The sequence below is a fragment of the Schistocerca piceifrons genome, chromosome 3 (genome assembly GCF_021461385.2).
Source record: "Schistocerca piceifrons isolate TAMUIC-IGC-003096 chromosome 3, iqSchPice1.1, whole genome shotgun sequence".
In the NCBI taxonomy this organism is placed as follows: Eukaryota; Metazoa; Arthropoda; class Insecta; order Orthoptera; family Acrididae; genus Schistocerca; species Schistocerca piceifrons.
In genome coordinates this window covers 109,187,184-109,208,939 of record NC_060140.1, presented here as the reverse complement: position 1 = coordinate 109,208,939, position 21,756 = coordinate 109,187,184, and the positions used below count along the sequence as shown (strand labels likewise).

General features: G+C 37.9%; 1 protein-coding gene across 1 annotated transcript in view; it reads right to left on the bottom strand.

The window, feature by feature from the left end:
- LOC124789901 (hemocytin-like) overlaps positions 1-21,756 on the bottom strand; it is a 543,737-nt gene that overhangs the window by 178,286 nt on the left and 343,695 nt on the right. The window contains exons 49-50 of the mRNA XM_047257418.1: positions 14,214-14,319; positions 7,359-7,563 (exon numbers count right to left, since the gene is read on the bottom strand). Of these exons, the coding sequence (XP_047113374.1) occupies positions 7,359-7,563; positions 14,214-14,319 (311 nt within the window). The remainder of the gene's footprint in view (positions 1-7,358; positions 7,564-14,213; positions 14,320-21,756) is intronic.

Here is a 21,756-nt window from a genome sequence, read left to right as displayed (position 1 = left end):
TAGGAGATCTTCCAACGTCCTTTTTCTTGCACAATGACATGCAAAATTAATATTGAAGTCATCACATATAAAGTGAACCAAGAATCCTTTATAGCTTGAGCAGAAATGCTCTGAAGTCAGAGTTATGGGACCTATAAACAACAACAATTAGAAGTTTAGTTTTACTAACTTCAACTGCCCCAGCACAACATTCAAATACCTGTTCAATGCAGTGCCATCATACATCTACGGACTCAAATGGAATATTGTTTTTTGCGCACGTGGCCACTCCCCCACTCTGCAAAGAACTCCTTGAAAAACAGCCAGCTAATCTGTATCCTCGTAAAGGAAGTCTCTGAATTGTAAAATTATTTAAGTAGTGCTCTGATATACCAGTCTGACAGGGATTCCATCCATCAGGCCCTGCAGCTTTGTTCAGTTTTAATGATTTCAGCTGTTTCTCAACGCTACTGACACTAACACTTATTTCATCCATCTTTTCAGTGGTATGTGGATTAAACTGGGGCAATTTTCCTGGGATTTCCTTTGCAAAGGAATATTTGAAAATAGGGTTAAGTATTTTGCTATGCTACCCTCAATTTTAGCTCCTCTCTCATTGACTCTGGACTGGACATTAACTTTGGTGCCACTAACAGCCTTTACAAATCATCAAAATTTCTTTGGGTTTTGTGAAACATCATTTGACAATATTCTGATATGGTAGTCATTGGAGGCATCATGCACTGCTCTCTTGACAGCCAAATGTGTTTCATTCAGCATCTCTCTAGCTGTAGCTCTATGCTTTTTTTCCCACCTTTTATGCAGACATCTCTGTTTCTTTAGAAGTTTCTTTGCAGTGACTTTATAACATCGAGCTTCCCTGCCATTATGAACTGTTATACTGGGTGCATATCTTTCCAGTGCATGGTTAACTGTCCTTTTAAACTTGAGCCATAGTTCCTCTACATGCTCCTGTCCTGTGCTGAAAGTTTCAAGTTCCCCACTGAGATATGACACTACTGATTTTTTATCTAATTTACTGAATGTATTGCTTTCTGCTTGTTTTAATTGTCCTTTGTGCTTGGGTAACAACTGTTGCCACAACTGTGTCATCATCAGTGATATCAGTTTCAATCTGGACTTCCTCAAAGAGGTGAGGTCTATTTGCTGCCATTAAATTCAATATAATTCCAGCATTAGCGTGGTTCCTAACTATCTGTTCTAGATAGTTTTCAGAGAAGGCATTTAGTAATGTTTCACATAATCTCTTGTTATGCCCACCACTAACAAAACTGTAATTTTTCCAATAAATTGTTGGATGATTAAAGTCTTCACTGATGATTACAGTATGATTGGGGAACTTACATACAAGTGAATTGGGGTTTTCTATAAAGTTTTCTGTTATGTCAGGAGATGAGTCTGGTGGGCGATAGAAGGATCCAATTATTATTTTATGCTCCCCCCCGGTAATGAGTCTTGCCAAACAGTCTCACATGCAGTTTCAATTTCTATCTCAGTGGACATGAGTTTCTTGTCTACTGTGACAAATACACCACCTCCATCTTCCATTTGATTATCCTTTCAATATACACTAAAATTTCCCCCAAAAATCTCACTGTTATCAATTTCAGGCTTCAGCCAGCTTTCTGTACCTAGCTTCACTGCATTTCAGGAGTGCTTCAAACTCTGGCACTTTGTTGCGAATGCTTTGGTACTTTACCACTAGAATTTTAACACTCTCACCTGTGGGAGGATTCTCTTTTGATGTTACCCTGAGACTTCTGGGTTTCCTACATCTGTTGTTATCTGGATTGTATGGAGAAGTGCCTAATCTAAAAAATGCTTGTGTGCACCCCACACACAGTCAGCTACCTGAGCAGTAGCCTCTGATGTGTAGTGCACAACTGACCCATTTCGGGGGACCCTACTGTTCTCAAACCTATGGTACAAGTCCAGGAAGTCACGGCCTAGCTTGTCACGGTACCTTCAAAGTCTCTGATTTAGTCCCTCCACTCAACTCAAAACCAAAGAGCCACAATCAGTTCTGGGGATGATGCTGCAAAAATTGTGAGCTTCATTGAAATTCCATGTGCAACGCTGGTGTTCTCAAACTTCTCTGCCATTCACTGGAATGACCCAAGTATGAACTCAGAGCCCAGATAACAGGCACCATTTGTCCCAACATTTTCCACAATCTGCAGTTCACTGCACCCTGTTCCCCCCAAAAGTTGCTGGAATAGCCTCTTCAGCATGTTGAATGAGGCCTCCAAGCACCTGATTTCCTTTGCTGTTCTTGTTGCCATTTCCATGAGGGGTACCATGATTCACCATACATTTAACTGCTGATGATTAATAGACTCCTAGCCTTTAGCATTGCCTCCTCTTGACACCATACAAAACAGGTTTCCCCAAAACATGTGAAGTGGGACCCACTGGCTCAGTTTCACTTTCAGTGAAAGACAGCACCTCAAAGTTGGTTAGGCCTTCCTGGTTCCCATCCTCCCTGTACAGGACACCTTAACCTACCATTGAGGAGATAGGATCCACCAGGAAAGGATAGTACTTGAGGTACCTCTGGTACTGGTATCACAGATACATGATGTGCTTGGATAGCTCAGATGAGAGCACTTTCCCGCGAAAGGCAAGGGTCCTGAATTCAAGTCTCAGTCCAGTACACAGTTTTAATGTGCCAGGAAGTTTCGTATCAGCACACAGTCCGCTACAGAGTGGAAATTTCATTTTGGAGGTATGTGACACTCGTGAGCTCTTCCAGCACACCTATTTGCAGAAACTATCAATCATTTGACTGCAGTCAGGGCAATTTCCAGCTGCTTATGAATGTCAACCAAATCATCCCATGTTTGAGAAGAGCATTCATAATGGGTCTGCATTTTGGCTGGTGCAATATATTACACAACAGTGAGAAAATAACTTTAAATTAAGCCCGCTGGCTATCTTTTAATTTGATGATCTAAGTAGTTGCTAATTCCTTGTAAGAATTGAAGCAAATACACAAAATGAGATTTCTATTAAGCCAACACAGAAGCCTGTCGTAAAAATTACCAGTTTCCTAAAAGTTTTAATGTTAATTATAGCTGCTAGCACACAGAGTTAATTTACGATAAATGCAGATAATATTCAGGGTTACTCCTCTTTATTAGAGAATGAGATGTAACACCATATGTTAGTTAGAATACGTGCTACAGTAAATAAATTGCAAATGCCATTTACTACAAATCGCTCCTAGACTATGCAAAGGATAATGGCAGCTTCTGAAAATTCCCAAGAATGCATGTTTATTTGCATTGATATGCAATAAAATTCAAGGGTGACATATTCTTTGGCAGAACTATGAACCGCAAATGCTGATTTGCTATGAAATAAGTTCCATATCGAAAACACTTGTACCTGTAACTTATAAAAATATAGTTTTGTACGTGTCCAAAAATTATAAAAAATAACCTGTTTCTCACATTATTGTACAATGAAATTAGGGACCCACTGTTTTGAATGAGGATAGGCCTACTGTTCTCAAAACTTTTTAAAAGAGCACAATGAAGTTTAAGCCTGTGATTGACAATAGCAGTTTGAGTTTATTGCAGTACTTGTCAAATATTCAGAATTTCACAATATATCACAATACACACAGGTACTGATACACTCAATGAAAGATTATGCAGAAGCAATGCGAACAGTAAAATATGTGAACTAAAACTTCAAATCGGCACACGAATCTTGCACACACAGTCTCACACAACTTGAACTATTGTTTGGGTTATTAGTGTCAAAGGAAGATTAGTAACAATTTATGTTCTAAAATGTCTAATGGAAAATGAAAATACTATACAGTAATACCTGCAGCTTGTATCAGTTGTGATATTTTATCAACTCAAACCGTTAATCACAACTAACCCTTTCATCTACAATGAGAGGTACACCCATCAGAAAATCTGCATTCACTGGAATACTGTGATTTGGGAAACCCGTTATAGATCTTAAGGTATGTAATATGAGTTCTGGAGCTCAATGATTTACCAACAGTCTTCTGAATAGTACTATGATTGCACTGATGGGTGGCAATACATGTACGTTAATGAATAGAACCTAAGCAGTTTTTGAATGTCATTCATGAGTTTCAGTCGACATAATACCTGACCTGTATGAAGCAGAAGTGCCAGAACTCATGTCCCCCCCCCCCCCCCCCCCTCCGGCCCCATCCTCATCCTCATCCCCGCCCTACCCCACCAATAGTTAGTGATTGTAGTAAAGCTACAAAGCATACTAACAGAGTTCCTTCTGGGCAATTTCTTCAGTACCACTGAAGAATTTTTGTTTATTAACATGTTGCTTATAGAACATACAAATATTACATATTTATCTCTGTTATTAAATTATTCTATTCTGTAGCTGAAATCATCTGTTAACGGCCAGTATGTAGCTTTATTTAAGTAAAACTGACTCATTCCACATCATTATATCATACAAGTGACACATGGAACAAATAACTAAATAATTGGACAACTCCTCACAAATGATGATCTATTGACTAGCTACTAACGAAACAAAGAGTTGGACTGACATTGGTTAATTTGGATGCGAAAAATAAACAAACAAATAAGTAAATGTAGTCATATTGTTCATGATCATTTTTGGCTTTTGTAACCTTTGGTAGGCATTTCCATTCTAGATAGAAAAGCTGCATAAGTATGTCTTGCAAACATCCCATCACTCCTATGCCCCAATCTTTATCTTTCCACATTAATAACACTGTGGTTTAGTAGCTAGCATCTTCATTACTAGCTTTACTGTACCATGTTCACTCTCACTAACACCAAGATATTTAATATAAATTTTGATCCATGTAATCAAAACCTTATTAATGTGAAAATAATGAATATAGCTAACATTCTACAAGTTTAAGAATGGGATGTTAGTGCAAGAATGCTGATTGTCTGTTGTTACAATGGCCAGCCCTATAGCGGGACAGCAGAATGTGTGACATGTATGAGAATTGTTGGACTCAGATTTCAAGTTCAGTGCCTAAAAAACTTCCAATATTATTGGACAGCCTACAGAAGAGATGCACTGCATTGCACCTGAAAACCTGAATATGAGAAAAAATTTAGAGGAACTTGTAGCCAAATTCATCCACCAACTTCACAAGGGGTGAAAAATTATGGAAAGGAGCATGTGAAAAGTAAAGGATGCACATACAAGTGATGGAATGCAGCAATATGTTGCCAGGTCACACGATCTGCCCTTAGATCAAAAGAGTGCAGACAAATCACAGTTGGCAGCAGTTGATTGCTGATCACTCATTATTCCCAAGCAATCTGATGAATCACGTGTATGAACTGGATATGTGTGGCAGTATGGCTGCCTGGTTTTCACTTGTTTGTCTAATTATTAAGTATAATTGTGTATTTTGTTTCATTTTGATATGCCCAGATGAAGTTACAACATTACATTAGAATTCATAGTTATTCTGTGAGCATGGACCACTCTGAAAAGTGAAGTTCAAGGAGGAGCTGCCATTTATATTAACACTTGGGTGCTCAACCCCAAACATAACTCATGATACAACACTTATGTTCAAAGAATGCACCCAAGTAAATCTCGGGCTGTGAGTTTCACAAAAATTCAACAATTCTGGATCAGAAGGGGAAATATCTGTGTGCAAACAGTCTGAAGGAGATTCATATTCAGATAAGCTGCAGTCTACCACAATTTAGTTCTGTTTTATTTATCTTAATCTCAGCTTTTTTACAGATGAATCTCTTAATGAAGCAGCATCCAAGATCTGTTCAGAAAAATGACATAATTTATTTATAAAAGAAGCAGGAAAGAAACAAGCTAGTATTGACTTGATTGCGACATACTTTTTTGCATCCCGGAATGCTTCAGTCTTTTAATTTCAAGTATAAGTTAAATTGCTCAAGAACTCATCTCACATTATTTTAAGGATAATTATAATTTTTGTCATCATTACTGGAAAAAAATTGTAATCTATCAAAGCATTAAAATAATTAAGAGAAAGAAAACTTGGACCATGACCCTTTTTAGTATGTATTACCCTTTCAGATACATAAACACAAATGTACCGGTAACATATTACATAATGGGATAAATGGCTTGTTTTCTGGTCCCAACATTTTACTAAATGCCTGAACCTAAAAAAAACGTACAAACCTAAAAATATTGAACTATTGCAGATTTATTACTGAGTTGCTTTTCGAATGTTGTGCTTTAGAATTAGAAGCTTGTGGAAACTTGATACAATATACTGGCATCATTTGGTAATTCTGTGTTTTTTATGAAGTCTTTAACTTTTAAACAGAATTAGGTAGCATTAACTGGACAGTTCACTTCAAATGATCAGGCCATCCTTATTTTGCAGTTGTACTGAAGTCACTTGTCATTTTACATAATATAACTCTCTCTCATAAAATTTACAACAATGAATTGTGGAAACCAGCAGTGCTACTATAGATAAAATAGATTGAAAATAGATACACAACATACAATATCACTGAAAATTGTAAAGAATTCTGTAACACAGCCCACAGTTCCCAACAAAAGCATACCAAGAAGATTAATAAATTTCAATTACCATTTTTTAAAATTTATTTTTGCAAGCATTAGTCAACATGTGTTAGTCAACATACAGAGATCAACATCAACTGCCACTGCTAATAGATATATTAATTCAGTTTCCATAGCAGACAATCACAACACAGTGGTAATTAAATATGAGTTGAAATTGCTTTGTAAACAACTTATGTGATGCAGATTTGAAGTAAGCAAGTGACTGCAGGTAATATTGCCTACAGTTTGTTGCTGGTGTGAGTCCTTAAAAAGTGTGTTCATTATCTTCTTTTGAAAGTAGCAGAATGATCCACTAGGAGTTTGCAACAACTGTACAAAGAACAAATTTAGAAATGTATGTCATAGGTACTTGATTATTGGAGAAAACAGATTGTCTGTCATTGCCCAGAAAGCCAGTTCATCTGTTCTTCGCAAAAACAGTGTGTCAAGGGATACTGTGTTAAGAAAGAGGGAGCTTTGACAGCAAAGACTGTTATAATCTTTCATCACACACTACAGCCACTTATTTTTGTTACTTCATATCCAATCTGATCGAAAATGAAACCATTTTGGGGCTATTGAACCCTATCTTGGGGCAGTTAAGAGGGCTCGCTGAACAGGGTGTCTGGTGAAAATTTTAACATTATCATAGAAAGTGGCAGAAATATTGAACATAATGTATAGACTGTTAGGAGTGCTATTGTGAAAACTAGTAAGTGTACCTGAACTTGATTTCATGTGTATCAGTAAGATAGAAACCCCAATTTTTAACTAGAACATCGGGTAACACTCACCTGTGCCAGGTAAGGGAGTAGTTACTGGTGGTTCTGTTTCTTCTTCAAATGTACATGCAACCTCATCATCTGGACAATCTTCCACACCATCACACCAGACACTCTCATGGACACAAGCACCACTTGTCGGACACAGTCGAGTTGCTGGTGGGCAAGGTTCACAACGACATTCACATATTCCCTTAATAAGAACACCTCTCAGTCCCTGCAAAAGGAAAAGCAGTGTTTGGATGCAAATTGAGGAATAACTGATCAGTTATATTTGCCCTCAGCCTCAGAAATTTCTGTGTCCCTGTTTACCTATGTAACTAATAAACAGATAATATGCAAGTGTAGTATTTAAGCTTGTGATATAAAATATCACATATGCCTGTGTTAAAAACTATTTTTCAGGTCCTTGCGACTGATTTTGCATTATTTCAAATCCAACGTAAACTAAAACTTACATACTAAATTACTGCTTCAATAGAGTTACTATTTGTCCAAATAATTTACTAAATGAATAGAAACATGGTTCCCAACTAGAAAATCAGAAATTAATCACATTCTTCTCATCAGTATCAAATGTACTACATTTTTAATAAAATCACTATGCCGGGAAAAAGAATTGTTTTTAGAAGGTCAGTTGAAAAAGATGCTGTACTTTCTCCTACAGTAAGTTTCAATTTCATCTGATATAAGTCCTCTCTTCTAGTCTATCAATTATTTTAAACTTGTTTCATTTAATTTGATTTTAAGAATATCTGGCAGTACTGACTGTGTGATCCAGGAAGATTTAAATGTATAGCACACATGATTACGTTGGTGCAGTATTATATAGTGATGATTCTACAAAATCAACATGACATTGCACGTAGAGAACTTCCATATACTTCAGCAGTAGAAAACTGACACAATAAAACACGAGACTCTGACACCAACAGATGCATCCACATTATATTTCCTTATGACAGCCACATATAATTAATTCACATAGACATAAAATTAACTTCACATTAACAAAAAGTGAGGTACAGTCAAAAACCAAGTTGTTTTGTTCTGAGTTCACTGTTCAGAAATATCAGCAGCTTCACATGTTATGCAATGCTGAAGACATGCTAAGTCTATATCATTTGTTTTCCCTCCACAACTACATTTTTTCTTCTGCTTTAAATGTTTTTTGATGGCTTGAAATAAGCTGCCGTGTCTCTTAGCTCATGTTTCTCACTCCAAAATATGGACCCAATTGTACATACACCAGTATCACACATTACATCGCCTCTAACTTGCTAACCACTATGTTTTCAATTGACCTTCCAGTTACAAGTCCACGGCATGATCGAGTCCTCTCGGCCATTAATTATTTCTATATCTACATCTATAATCTGCAATCCATTGTGAAGTTCAGAGCAGCAAGTACTTCCCATAGCACCATATCCCAGAGTTTCCTCCTATTCCATTCAAGTAGGGAGAACATGAAGAATGATTGTTTAAATGCCTTGCACATTATGTGATAAGTATGATCTTATATTCACAGTCCCTTTGCTTTCTCAGTTTTGGTAATTTCTGGTGTGTTTCAATACCACTGACAATAACATCTTCATCATTTATCTCATTAGTGAAGTGGAAAGTAAACAGAGACAGTAGTCCTCGGTTTACATTTGTAAAAAGACATTTAAAAATAGAGTTCAGAATTTCTGCTTTTGCTTTTCTACCCTCAGTATCAGTGCCTCTGTCATCCATGAGTGTCCAGACACTGACTTTGGTGCCACAGACAACATTTACAGGTGACCAGAATTTCTTTGGGTTTTGTAAGAGGTCTTTCAATAGGATTCTGCTATGGTGATTGTGGAACACCTCAGGTTTGGTCCTTTTGACAGTCAAATGTGTTTGATTTAGCATCTTTTTATAGCCCTATGCTTTGTTTTACATTTGTTGTGGAGAAATCACCTTCTCTTTAGAAGTTTCTTTACAGAGATTGTATACCACAGAGGGTCCCTCCTGTCGTGAATTGTTTTAATAGGTACATATCTATCCAGTGCGTCGTCAACTATTCTTCCAAACTTAAGCCACCATTCATCTACATACTCCTGCACACAGTGACATGTTTCAAGTTCCTCTCTGGGATACGATGCTACTTCTGCTGTATCTATTTCACTGCACATGTAAGTTTTTCTACTTGTTTTAGCTGCCCTTGGTATTTTAGTAACCATTGTTGCTACAACTGCCTAAGGGTCACTGATATTAGTTTCAAACTGGACATGCTCTAAGTGACCAGATCTATTTATTGCCATTAGATTTCATGTACTTCAAGACCTGCCTGGAAGCCTTGTGCGCTGAAACCCCACTTCTAGGATGCAGAGGTGTGCTGGCCCCAGATCCGCTGAAACCCCACTTCTAGGATGCAGAGGTGTGCCGGCCCCAGATCAAGCACACCAGCAGATTAACAATGAGGGTCAGTGAGGATGTGGTTTTTAGATGGTTTCCCACATCCTAATGGGTTAATACTGGGCTGGTATCCAAATTCCACATCAGTTACATGATTCACAAACATTTAGAAAACTTTTGTTCACTTTCACATGAATAACACTACAGACAGACAGTTGGGGTGCACATATTTCATCTGGGGGTGGGGGAGGGGGGAGGTGAAGTAACAGTATGGTGACAGGAATGGCATTCAGCCACCCCTTAAATTAACCATGACAAAACTGTTCGAACTATGCCAACCCTGCACCGATGTGATACAAAGGCAGAAGAAAAAGAAGAAGATCTAGCTAATGCATTTCCACCACAAGTGGCCTTCTGAACTATTGTAAGCAGAATTGAGGGGAGGCATGTAGTATTGTTTTGCAGGATGCCTCATCACGCCCACCACTTACAAAACTGTAGTTACCCGTATTGGCTGCTGGATGATAATAATTGCCTTCTGCAGCAGATTACATCCTGTATCCTCAGTGACTGCTGAATGCTATCTTCAACATGTTGAATGAGCCTTCCAGGCATACAAATTATTATATAAGAATATACAGCCTGCAGTTGCAGGTTAACTTTATCGTTTACCTAGGTTTCAACATTAGTAATAACGTCTTCTTCAGAACCTGCAAAAAGTTAATATTATAATTTGCTAGTAAATTATATTAGATATGGTCATCCTACAGGATGCAACGCATAGTACTTACATAAAATATTATTTAAATGTTTGCCTAAAACAAGCCATGTCCTAAGTCAACTTTATAAAACTTGATGCATAACCATAAGGTTTTGTCACTTCTATTAAACAAGCTGTACAAATTCACTTTAAGCCCCTTGTATGGGCCTCGTCATGGGACTAGAGACTGCGGACCACGAGGGCTTCGCGGTCTGCCTCACAGAGGGCGGCGCGCATGCACGAGATGTATAGAAGCAAACTCTTATTATGCACACATCAGATAACATTTTTTGCTATGAATTGATTTTATACTTTACTATTGTAAGTTAATTACAGTATTGAGCATGACTACATTTTACATTCTACTACAGAGCCTTATAAACTGACCAACAAATCTCGTATGAACATCTGTAGGAAAGGTTCTATTATTATGATAAAGTTAACCTGCAACTGTAGGCTGTATATTCTTATATAAACAATATCAGTTGCTGTCGCTGCATAAAAATGTTAAAAAATACGTATTATTGACAGTATTTTCAAACTGCTAAAAATTAAAATACCCCTCCCCTTTTGCATTTGCTTCTCCCTGCCAAGGGACACAACAGGCTTCCCAACAGGTAATGTGTGCCTCACAGGCTCAGTTGTACTTTAAGTAGACAACATCACCCCTGAGTTTTTACTGATCCCTGCCTCCTCTGTGCAGAGCCCCTACACCTGCCAATGACACCACCTGCAGGAAAATGGACGAGTAGTAATAGGTACTGTACCTCTTATAAAGGGCATGGTATCCACAGGAGAAGATAGTACTTGAGGTACCTTAGGTATTTCTGTTACATGTCTTTAAGTTGCCTTCCAAACACATACATTCACAACAGCTTCCAGCTGCTTGACAAGAGTCAGGGCTGTTTCCAGCTGCTTACAAACAGCAAGTAACTCCTACTATGCTACAGAGTGTGTTGTGCCTGATGCAATGTTTACCTGAACACTAAACAAATTACTTTAAATAAATTCTGCTGATTCTCTTTTAATTCTTGCATCTGTTATGCCACAAGGATTAACAATTTATATGAGGACTCAAGTGACTGTTACCCCCATAAAGAGATTTCTTGTTAGAAGAAAAGAAAAATGTTGGATAAAATTTTCGAATCCCTGAGGCTAGTTGGAACCTCGAGGCTGGATTTTTTTATATTTAAAAAAACTGATAATATATTCACTAAAAAACCTAAAAACAGCAGAAATTTATGACAATATTATGAGAAGGAAAGTTGCTACTCACCATACAGTGGAGATGGCGAGTTGCAGATAGGCACAACAAAAAGATTCTCACACTTAAAGCTTTCGGCCAATGGCCTTTGTCAACAATAGGCACACATAAACATGCACATGCACACACAAACTCACACAAACGCAACTCACACAGATGACTGCAGTCTCAGGCAACTGAAACCACACTGCCTGACAAATGCAAACAATATGTATTATTGTCCGAGAGGGGAAACCAAATATATAACAATGTGTCAATTCTAATATGCAAAGGACGTAGTCAACTTCATAAGACCTTTGTTTACATTGCAAACATACACTTTCAGATATTTCCCACAACAAACTGTCAATAAGCAGAAAAAGATAGAAATATTGCACTAATTATGTGACTCTGTGAATATTTGAATATTTACACTGCAGTTAAGGATAAAGTTCCCAAATCAGATAGCGCTGCTGAATCTTGTAGAATGTGCAAATATAACTTGCAATCATTGAGTTATTATGAAACACATTATGTATGTCACTTGGATACTTCTGAAAATTCTCAAAAATTTACCTTTTTTTGCTTACATCGACACTGAAATTAGGCAGAATAATGGTCTGCTTAAGGACAGCATTGCCAAAATTTTGTAAAGCATGAATGTAGACTACATCCGATGATATAGTGGGAAATAAGTTTTCTGCAACACTAATTGTTTGAAAATACATACAATACAATGACATGTGCACAAGTTTTGATACGTTCAGTGAAATATGATGGGGAAACAACATGAAAAGCACAGTTAAATCCTGCAAAAATGTTCGGATCTAGATTTTTGAAGAGAATCTCTCTAATAACCATGAAATCAGTTGTACACTATTATTATTATTATTACTATTGTGAATGAATAATTGTGGTATTATCAATATTACTTTAGCATGGTATCTGCTTGCCCTGCACAGGTACAATTATGTACAATAATAATTATTGTAATTTAAAAAAAAAATGTATTGAACACACTGACGATGCCAATTGTATGGAAAACATATTGAAAGGCAAGTAAAGATTCTATTCTATTCTACACAAATCAAATACTGAAATTCAGCTTATACAGGTACGTAAAGGTATGGATTCCCACAGCTGGTTTTGTGCGACCTTCCATACCAGTGTTTCAAAGATGAGCATTTAGTATCAGATTATTCCACTATAAAAATCAAATATTGTGGAGCACAACGAAGTATGGGGGAAGCTATTTTTGGTAAAAGTTACAATTAGCTCATCCAAGAGAACAAAACTACTCTTTCTAATGGATCGACCATCAAGAGAAAGCATTGTTACATTGCTAAGACTAGTACCTCGTGATTTGCTTTTAATTCATTCGTATTACAATTTGATATACTCATTGTATGAAGTTAAAAGAGAGCTGCAATTTTTATTTTCCTAGAACAGCTCAGTCCGATCTCTGTTATAAAAGTTGCACGGCTTTTTTTCAGACCATCTATATGTTTCTTTACATTTGTTCTGAGAGTCATCATGTCCTCCATGTTAAGCATCACCTTCATTACAGCTACAATCATTACAAGAACTGGATGTCTCTTGAGGAAAATTTTCACTGTAAATATATCAGAAATGTTTCAATACTTCTGCGTCCTGAAATAACCTAGAAGAGCAAGTGTGCAAGTATGTCACTCAGAGCATAATGACGCAGTTGATGCTAGACAGTGCCACTCAGAAATATGAAAAATCACATTTTACACATTACAACTGTTCATCATATGTTTTAGCAATAGTAAATCTTACTTAAATTTTGCCCTAAGATACAGTTGACAATCTCAAAAACCCTATCCACAACTTTCAGAAAAATACTGTCATCCTCTCAATGATTTCCAAACCCCTACCCCCCTCCCATCCCATAACAATGTCACAGTCCCTCTATTGCTTTTCCATTTTGCCCTATTTCATTCATAGTAGCCTTTTCTAACCTCTTCCTCTTAACCTGATCCTCCCCTTCCCCATGTATATTTTTCTCTCTACACTTCACCTAGCAGTTCCCTACCTCGCAGCCTGACATGGTGACTGTCACCACCCCTCCAACACCCATATGCTCCCCACTTGCATTTCCTATTCACTCCCTTTCCTCATGGTTCTTCCAAGACCCTTCCAGTTTCATGTTAGACACTCATGAAGATTGCTAATAACTTCAGTCAAGCTGCAGCACCAGGAGAAGTTAATGACCATGTTTATATGAGTTGAGCATGTGTGTTAGTTGTCTTTGAAGGACTTTGTATTAAAGCTAAGCTATTTTTTATCCTACACGCTTGTCTGTTGTTCAGTGACTCTTCTATATGATGAGTAGTGTTCCATCCAGATACACATATATTATTCTTAATAATTACGTCATTCAACTGGAACTTGGCATCATCATACAACAACAGCAAGAGACAACAATATGCTAAAAAGAATATTACAATGAAGGTCACTTTACCTCTGGACATCCGCTACAACTTTTTGTCTTGCACTCAGGAACACCATTCAGCTTGCAAACACATGTTTCACATTTCTCGGTCTCATATATTTTACCAGTGGCGTAACTGCAATACAAAATTACTGGTAAACACATTAATTCTGATAAGACAAATCAAAGATCTTCATTATTTAGACTACTATGCAATACATTAAAGTCATATAGCGACCAGTATATTTTTTCTCAAAATTTATATTTACAATAAGTACACTTATGGCTTGTATGTGTCCCAGATGGACAACTAGAATAGTACCACAAAAAATTAAGTCAAAGAATAACTTTCTTACACATTGAAAGTATACTGTATAGTGGAATCTGAGATGGGAACAATATATGTGAGGATGGAGGGGGTGGGGTGGGGGTGGAGGGGGGGGGGGAGAGGGGGTGGAGACAGCATCATTTCAGTCAGTTCAACTGCAGTATTTTTGTTCTGTGTAAGTCTGGTGGTTAGAGACCAAAAGAGTGCTTAGGTATGTGTAGCTCCTTTGAGAAATATGCTATGTTGGTGCATGAGATGATGGGAAACTGATACATAAAAATGGTCTGACTTTCAACTGACTGGACAACTTAGTATTACACCCATATCAAAGTAGATTGATTGCATTGCAGACTTAATCACGCAAGCAACAATATCCTTATGGAAAAGATATTGATGTAGTTTGAGTACTTGTATTTAAATCTACACAGGTTGGATGGAGATTAAATGATAATGAAACATACAGCAGAAATAAAACATAGCTTTGAGTAACATTATATTGACAAAACAAACTTCAATACTATCTTATGAGCACATAAACATCTGAAGTCAGTTTCCAATGACGTCAAAAAAAGAAATATTGATCATTAAAACTGAAAAAAAAAAAAAAAAAATAAAAATTAAATTGTCCGGTCACAGCTTGGCAAGATGATATCAATTTTAGACAAAAGATATGAATAATGTCGTTTGAGCTGTTCATGGGATTTGTGGCCACTATAACTATTTAGAATGAATTTTCCTTTTTACCTAAAGTGGCTAGCTGTGGGGGAGGAAAATAAAGTAAAAATAATGGTTTGAGGTGTACCTTCCCCCTGAGAGACAATGATGATAGTCAACAGCTTTCCTGTTTGATGTGTTACTACAGTCTAATAAGAAAATTGACTCTTTACAAGCATTTATGACACTAATAATGTAAGTATTTTGACATTTGTTACTATTTTTTGGACAATTAACTTACAAAGCCAGCTAAGTAATGACAATATGAATCATATTTGACTAATTATCAGGTTGTACATGATAAAGAAAGGGACTAATTGTGTAAAAAGAGAACTCAGTATAATTTAAATACAGTAACAATTCAGGAAAGGCAATGCCAGGCAGATAATAAACGAATTTTATTCATAGAAAGATGGTTTTTATGAAGTCACAGTCTCAGCTGTAAATACATTGAAATATTTCTTAAGCATGCAAATAAATTTTTACTCTGGAGCAGAGTGTGCAATGGAGTAAGTGCTGCTGTGAGAGCAGGCTGTGTATTGTACATGTATAGCTAAGTCAGTAGAGCATTTATCCATGGAAGGCAGAATCTCCTGGTTCATGTCTTGGTCCACTGCAGCTTTGTATTGCCAAGAACTTTCAGTTCTTAAGTTGTTTGGAGACTTTAAGTTGTGTTTTAAAACACTACAGAAGACAATAATTTAATTATTAATAGATTTTAAATATTTTGGGCGATTTTGCATTGACTTATTTCACTTAACAGGGGAGCTATGTAGGGAGACAAGTCTCTCACATCATCTCTCACAAATGCTTCTGTCGCTCATTGATGCTCAGTTTAGTTTAAGACCTTGATTCTGCATGCACCACGATGTCAGATGAAGGTGGTCATTCACACTTGATACAGCAGTAGAAATGTACTTCATGCTGTGCAGTAAATATGGACATAATAATATGTGTAACATCACACATGCCAGACAAAGGCACATGCTATGGGAACAACAGTTATGTGAAGTTCCATAGCAGACAAACAAAAGGCCTGTCAGGAGCGAATTCTTTTGTAGCTGCTATTGTCTGGCTTTGTCTCTATCAAAGAACTAAGACCGCCACTGTGATTTACACTGACTAATTTGGGTTTGAAGTGCTTCAACTTATGAATGTGCTTTTCCCATCATTGCTAAACTTAAAGGAACTTTACTTACAATCATACACAGAATAGATGTGCACAGTGAATCAGTAGTGATTGGAATTATATCAGTTTCAATCATGAACTATCACATATAAATTTGTATCTGGAACTATGGCTATTATCAATGTCCATTAACAACTATTACTATTTGGTGTCCTGGAGCAATGATCAAATTTTAATCTGTTGCTACAGAAGTTTATTGTGTTCAGTAGATGCTGCTGGTCCTAAAGTCAGGATTACATCAGGCTGGTGCTTAGATACACCCGAATGTCATCAACATATAAGTGGTAGCTATAAACATGTAGCACAGATGAAATATCATTTATATATAGTACAAAATCCAATCAGCTTGGGACAGAACCTTGGGTGACTACAGCGAGCACATGTTCCCATGATGACTTTTCTAACAGAGACAACTCATTGATATGTTGTTTAGAGATATCTCTCAAATTGCAATATATTGAGGAACTAGGCACAGTGGTTATCACACTGGACTCACATTCGGGATGACAACAGTTCATATACCCATCAGGCAATCCATAGTTACGTTTTTCTTGACTACCCAAAATAGCTTAAGGCAAATGCCGGGGTGGTTCCTTTAAAGGACATGACTGATTCCCTTACCATCCTTCCCTAATCCAAGCTTGTGCTCCATCTCTAATAATCTCACTGTTGACAGGATACATTAAGCTTTAATCTTCATTCATTTTCCTTTGAAGCGCAATACTGCAGTTTGAGAAATTTTGATGTTTCATTTTCACAGATAATATATTGAAATCAGCAGTGTCAGAAACCTTATTGAAATCAAGCAGTGTTACAATGCTTGCTTCACCACACTCATTCATGGCATGTTTGATGTCGGCAGTCACTTTAATTAATGAAGTTGATATGCTATCATGTTTTTGGAAGCCTCACTTATATTTATACAGGATAGTACAAGTTTCAGGGTATCCATCAGTTGTTCGTTACCAATAAACTCATAGGCTTTAGCTACTGTGAGTGACATGTAGTTCAGCCTGTACTTGCCTAGTGATTATGGGTGATTATTCATTAGTATTAGTTGCATTACAGTTTGCTCCTACTCAATAGGATATGCAACACTAACAACAGAGAGACAGAAGATGTCTGTGAGAACTGAAATTACAATATCAGCAGCATTTTTTATCATATTTATACTCATTCCATCATTACCTACTGCCTCAGAACAGATTATCATGACTGCTTTATGTACTGGGTGTGTAGAAACTACTTTTAAGAAAATTGTGCCTGTCACGAAATTGCTATGTAGTGTGTGAAAATTTATTGTAACTTGAGAGCTGACTGCAGTTCAGAGAAAATTTAATTTCTCTATAGCAGCCTGAAAAGCAGGATCACATTTTGCCTTTCCTAAATCAGAGATATATTGTTTTTTCACAGAGCTACAGTATTTGACTCACTGTGTACAACATAGCAGGAATGCCTGTCTTTGGTACTGTGCAGATTTTACTTTGTTTGTTCCACAGCTTTCTGTATACTTAATAAAATTCAGATGTTGAATTTCATATGAACCTTCTATGTGCAGAATCTCATTGATTAATTTGGCATAATTCCATAGTCAACCATGGACCAGTAGCTTTCTTTACTTGAACAGAATGTGGAAGGCCATGTTTTTCATAAAGTGCGGTATGTCTGCTATTGAATTCCTGGACTTAAGCACTTAAGGTCAGATTATAGCTTATATCCTGCCATTGAATATCAAACCTAGATAGTTCTTTGGTAGGGCATCATGGTTAATATATTTTAAGTTTCTGTAGGGAAGTAGTTTAGGTTTTTCTCTGGTTGTCTGTGTGGAGTACATTAAAAATATGGTTTCATGGGTAAAAAGGCCTGGATGAGAAGTCTGACTGACACAAATCATTTTATGTGGCCTCTTTATTTTAGCTATATCAATTAGGGTGTAGGTACATGATCCAGAGGTGTAACATGCACATCATTAGAGTCATCTTATACTCCATGCAAAATGAGAGTTTTGCTGCACGTCTGTATTTGTGTCTCCCATAATGATTACATATTTGAACTGTGACACTAGCAAGGACAAGGCTGATTGGAAGGGTGATACCACAGTGATTCTGGATGGTTTATACATTGCTCTGACTAAAATCTTATGACTACATACATTTATTTTGAGAAACCAGAAGTCTGCTCCTCTTTCACCAGTTGCATCTGACATACTTACTATCTTCAGTTTTAAATCACAGCAAACATATAAAACTCCACCACTGCTACAATGAGATATGCAATCAACTTTTAGAAGTGTATAATTTGTAAGATGAAACAATTGAAACTTGGGATAGAATATCAACAATGTAAGGAAAAGATAGATTGCTGCTTACCATAAAGACAACACGTTAAGTTGCAGACAGGCACAGTTAAAAGACACTTACACATTAGCTTTCCACAACAGCCTTCATCAGAAAGAGAGAGGAAAAAAAAAAAAAAAAACACACACACACACACTCATTTACACAAGCAAGCACACCTCACTCACACATGATCGTCATCTCCAGCATTTCAAACCAGAATGCAGCTGTCATGTGGAATGGAAGCAGCAACCTGGAGGGGGCAGGGAAGGCAAAGGGACAGAAGTGTAAGGGTGAGAGGATAGAAGAGCGCTGTCTGGCAGCGTGAGCAGGGACTGGACTGCCAACAGGTGCATTGTTGGGGCAGGGAGTTTGAGAGGGAGAGGGAGAACAGAGCGAAAAAGGAAAGGAGTGGGTAAAGATGGGTAGGTGTGTCTGTAGAGGGTGACATACAAAGAGGATGGGAGACAAGAAAAAGGTGGGGGTGATATGACAGAGGGTGTGGGAACTGTTAGGTGGAGGGTGTGGTGATAATATACTACCACAGGTTGAGGCTTGGATAATTTTGGGAGCAGTTCAGAAAAGCTGGTGGTGGAGGGGACAATCCAGATCGCTTGGGTACTGAAGCAGCCATTGAAATAAAGCATGTTAGGTTCAGCTGCATGTTGTGCCACAGAGTGATCTACTTTGCTCTCGGTCACAGTTTAGCGACACAGCCATGGGCACCCACATAGTGCCCTCCAATGCAAACCTGTTTATGTGTTATCTAGAAGAGACCTTCCTAGCCTCCCAAAATCTGACTCAAGTTCACTGATGACTCAGAGCAAAAACTCCTATCTTCATTCCTTCACAACCTCAACACCTTCTCTCCCATCTGCTTCATCTGGTCCTCTTCAACTCAGCATGCCACCTTCCTGGACACTGACCTCTCTGGCAGCTCAATCCGCACCTCTGACCATATTAAACCCACCAACCACTAATAATACCTGCATTGTAGCAGCTGTCATTCCTTCCACCCCAGAAAGTCCCCCCCCCCCCCCTCCTCCTACAACCTGGCCAGCTTGGAGCAGTGTATCTACAGGGACAAGAACACCCCTGCCCAGTATGCTGAAGGTCTGACCAACGCCTTCACAGGCAGGAACTATACCCCAGACTTAGTCCACAATCAGATCTCCCATGCCATTTCCCTTCACATCTCCAATCCTCCCACCACCCCAAGAACCAGCCATAAAGGAGTGTCAGTTCATCAGCCAGTACCAACCCAGACTGGAACAACTGAACCACATCCTCTGTCAGGGCTTTGATTATCTATCATCGTGCCATGAAATGAGGGACATCCTACCCAAGGCCTTTCCTACCCCTTCTAAAATGGTATTTCATTGCTTACAAAACCTCCACAAAATCCTAGTCCATCCATATGCCACTTCCAATCTCAACCCCTTGCCGCAAGGATAATATCCTGTGAAGACCCAGGTGCAAGACCTGCCCAACCCACATTCTCAGCACTTCCTGTTCTAGTCTTGTCACAGGCTCATCCTAGCAATCAGAGGCGAGGGCACCTGTGAAAGCAGCCACGCCACATAACAGCTCTGCTGCAATCACTGCACAGATTTTTATATTAGTATGGCTACCAACCAGCTGTCAACCAGGATGAAAGGCAACCTCTAAACTGTGGCCAAGAGCAGAGTAGACTACCCATGGAACTATATGCAACTGAACATAACATGCTTGATTTCAATGGCTGCTTCACTACCTGAGCCATCTGGATTCTCCCCTTCAGGAACAGCTTTTCTGAAGAGCAAAAATGAGAGATAGCCTTATAACACACTCTCTGCTCCTGGAATCATTACAGTCGACGTCAACCTGTGGTATATTGTCCACACACCCTCCACCTATCAGTTTCCTCCCCTCTGTCCTGTCATATCTGCCATATTCTCATCTCCCACCATATTAGTGTACTGCCCTCTGCCAACACAACTGTCCATCTTCCCATGTTCCTTTTCTTTTTCACTCCATTCCCCCTCCTCCTCCTCCTCTGATCTACTAGAGATGATGGTTATGTGTGAGTGAGGTGTGCTTGGCTGTATGAATGAATGTGTGTAAGTTTATCTTTCTTGTTCTTTTTCTGATGAAGGTTGCAGCCAAAAGCTAATGTGTAAATGTCTTTTAACTGCACCTGTCTGCAACTTAACATATCATCTTTATGGCAAATATCAGTCTATATTTTCCTTACATTGTTAGTCTGTAAGATGAATAGAGTCCAAGGGGAAGTTCAGTTTGAACTATGTCTCTGACATTTTGTGATCTTGACAATGCCTTTGACCATGTGGATCAGAAAATTATGATTGGCAAACAAGGGTGTTATGAATTGTGTCTAGTTACAGACTTGCGTGGATGGATGGACTTTTATATTCATGGCAGAAAGTAGAGGTTTACACTGACAGACTGTCACAGGTATAGAAACACTGCCAGACTGTCACAGGTATAGAGCTGACCTCACAATGTGAGAATACAAGTTGTAGCATCTTACAAGGATTGCTACTGGGTTCACTCTTGTCCTTAAATTACATAAACAATTTTCCAATGACTTTAATTAAAAAACTGTAATGTTTGATTATGACACAAGCATACTAATCACAGGTGCAAACTCAGATTTACAAAACACAACTCAGATGGTACTTTAGTAAGCCTACAAGTGCTTCAGAGCCACCAATTTAAGTCTTAATCACACAAAGACTCATGCTATACAATTTCAAACAAACAAAAATAGCCAGCTAGCACCAGAATCGTACATCAATGCAGATGCACTAAATGAAACATCCTCTGTGAAATTCCCTGGTGTCCAGCTGGATAAAGAAGTTAAAATAGAGCTAACATATAAATAAATGAACTAAGAATCTCAGTTCAGCACGTTTTGCTCTTATAAGCATTTCCCATTGTATTGAGCCATTGAAAACAGTGTTGGTTTATTTTACACGTTTTCTCATGGAATTATTTTCTTGGGAA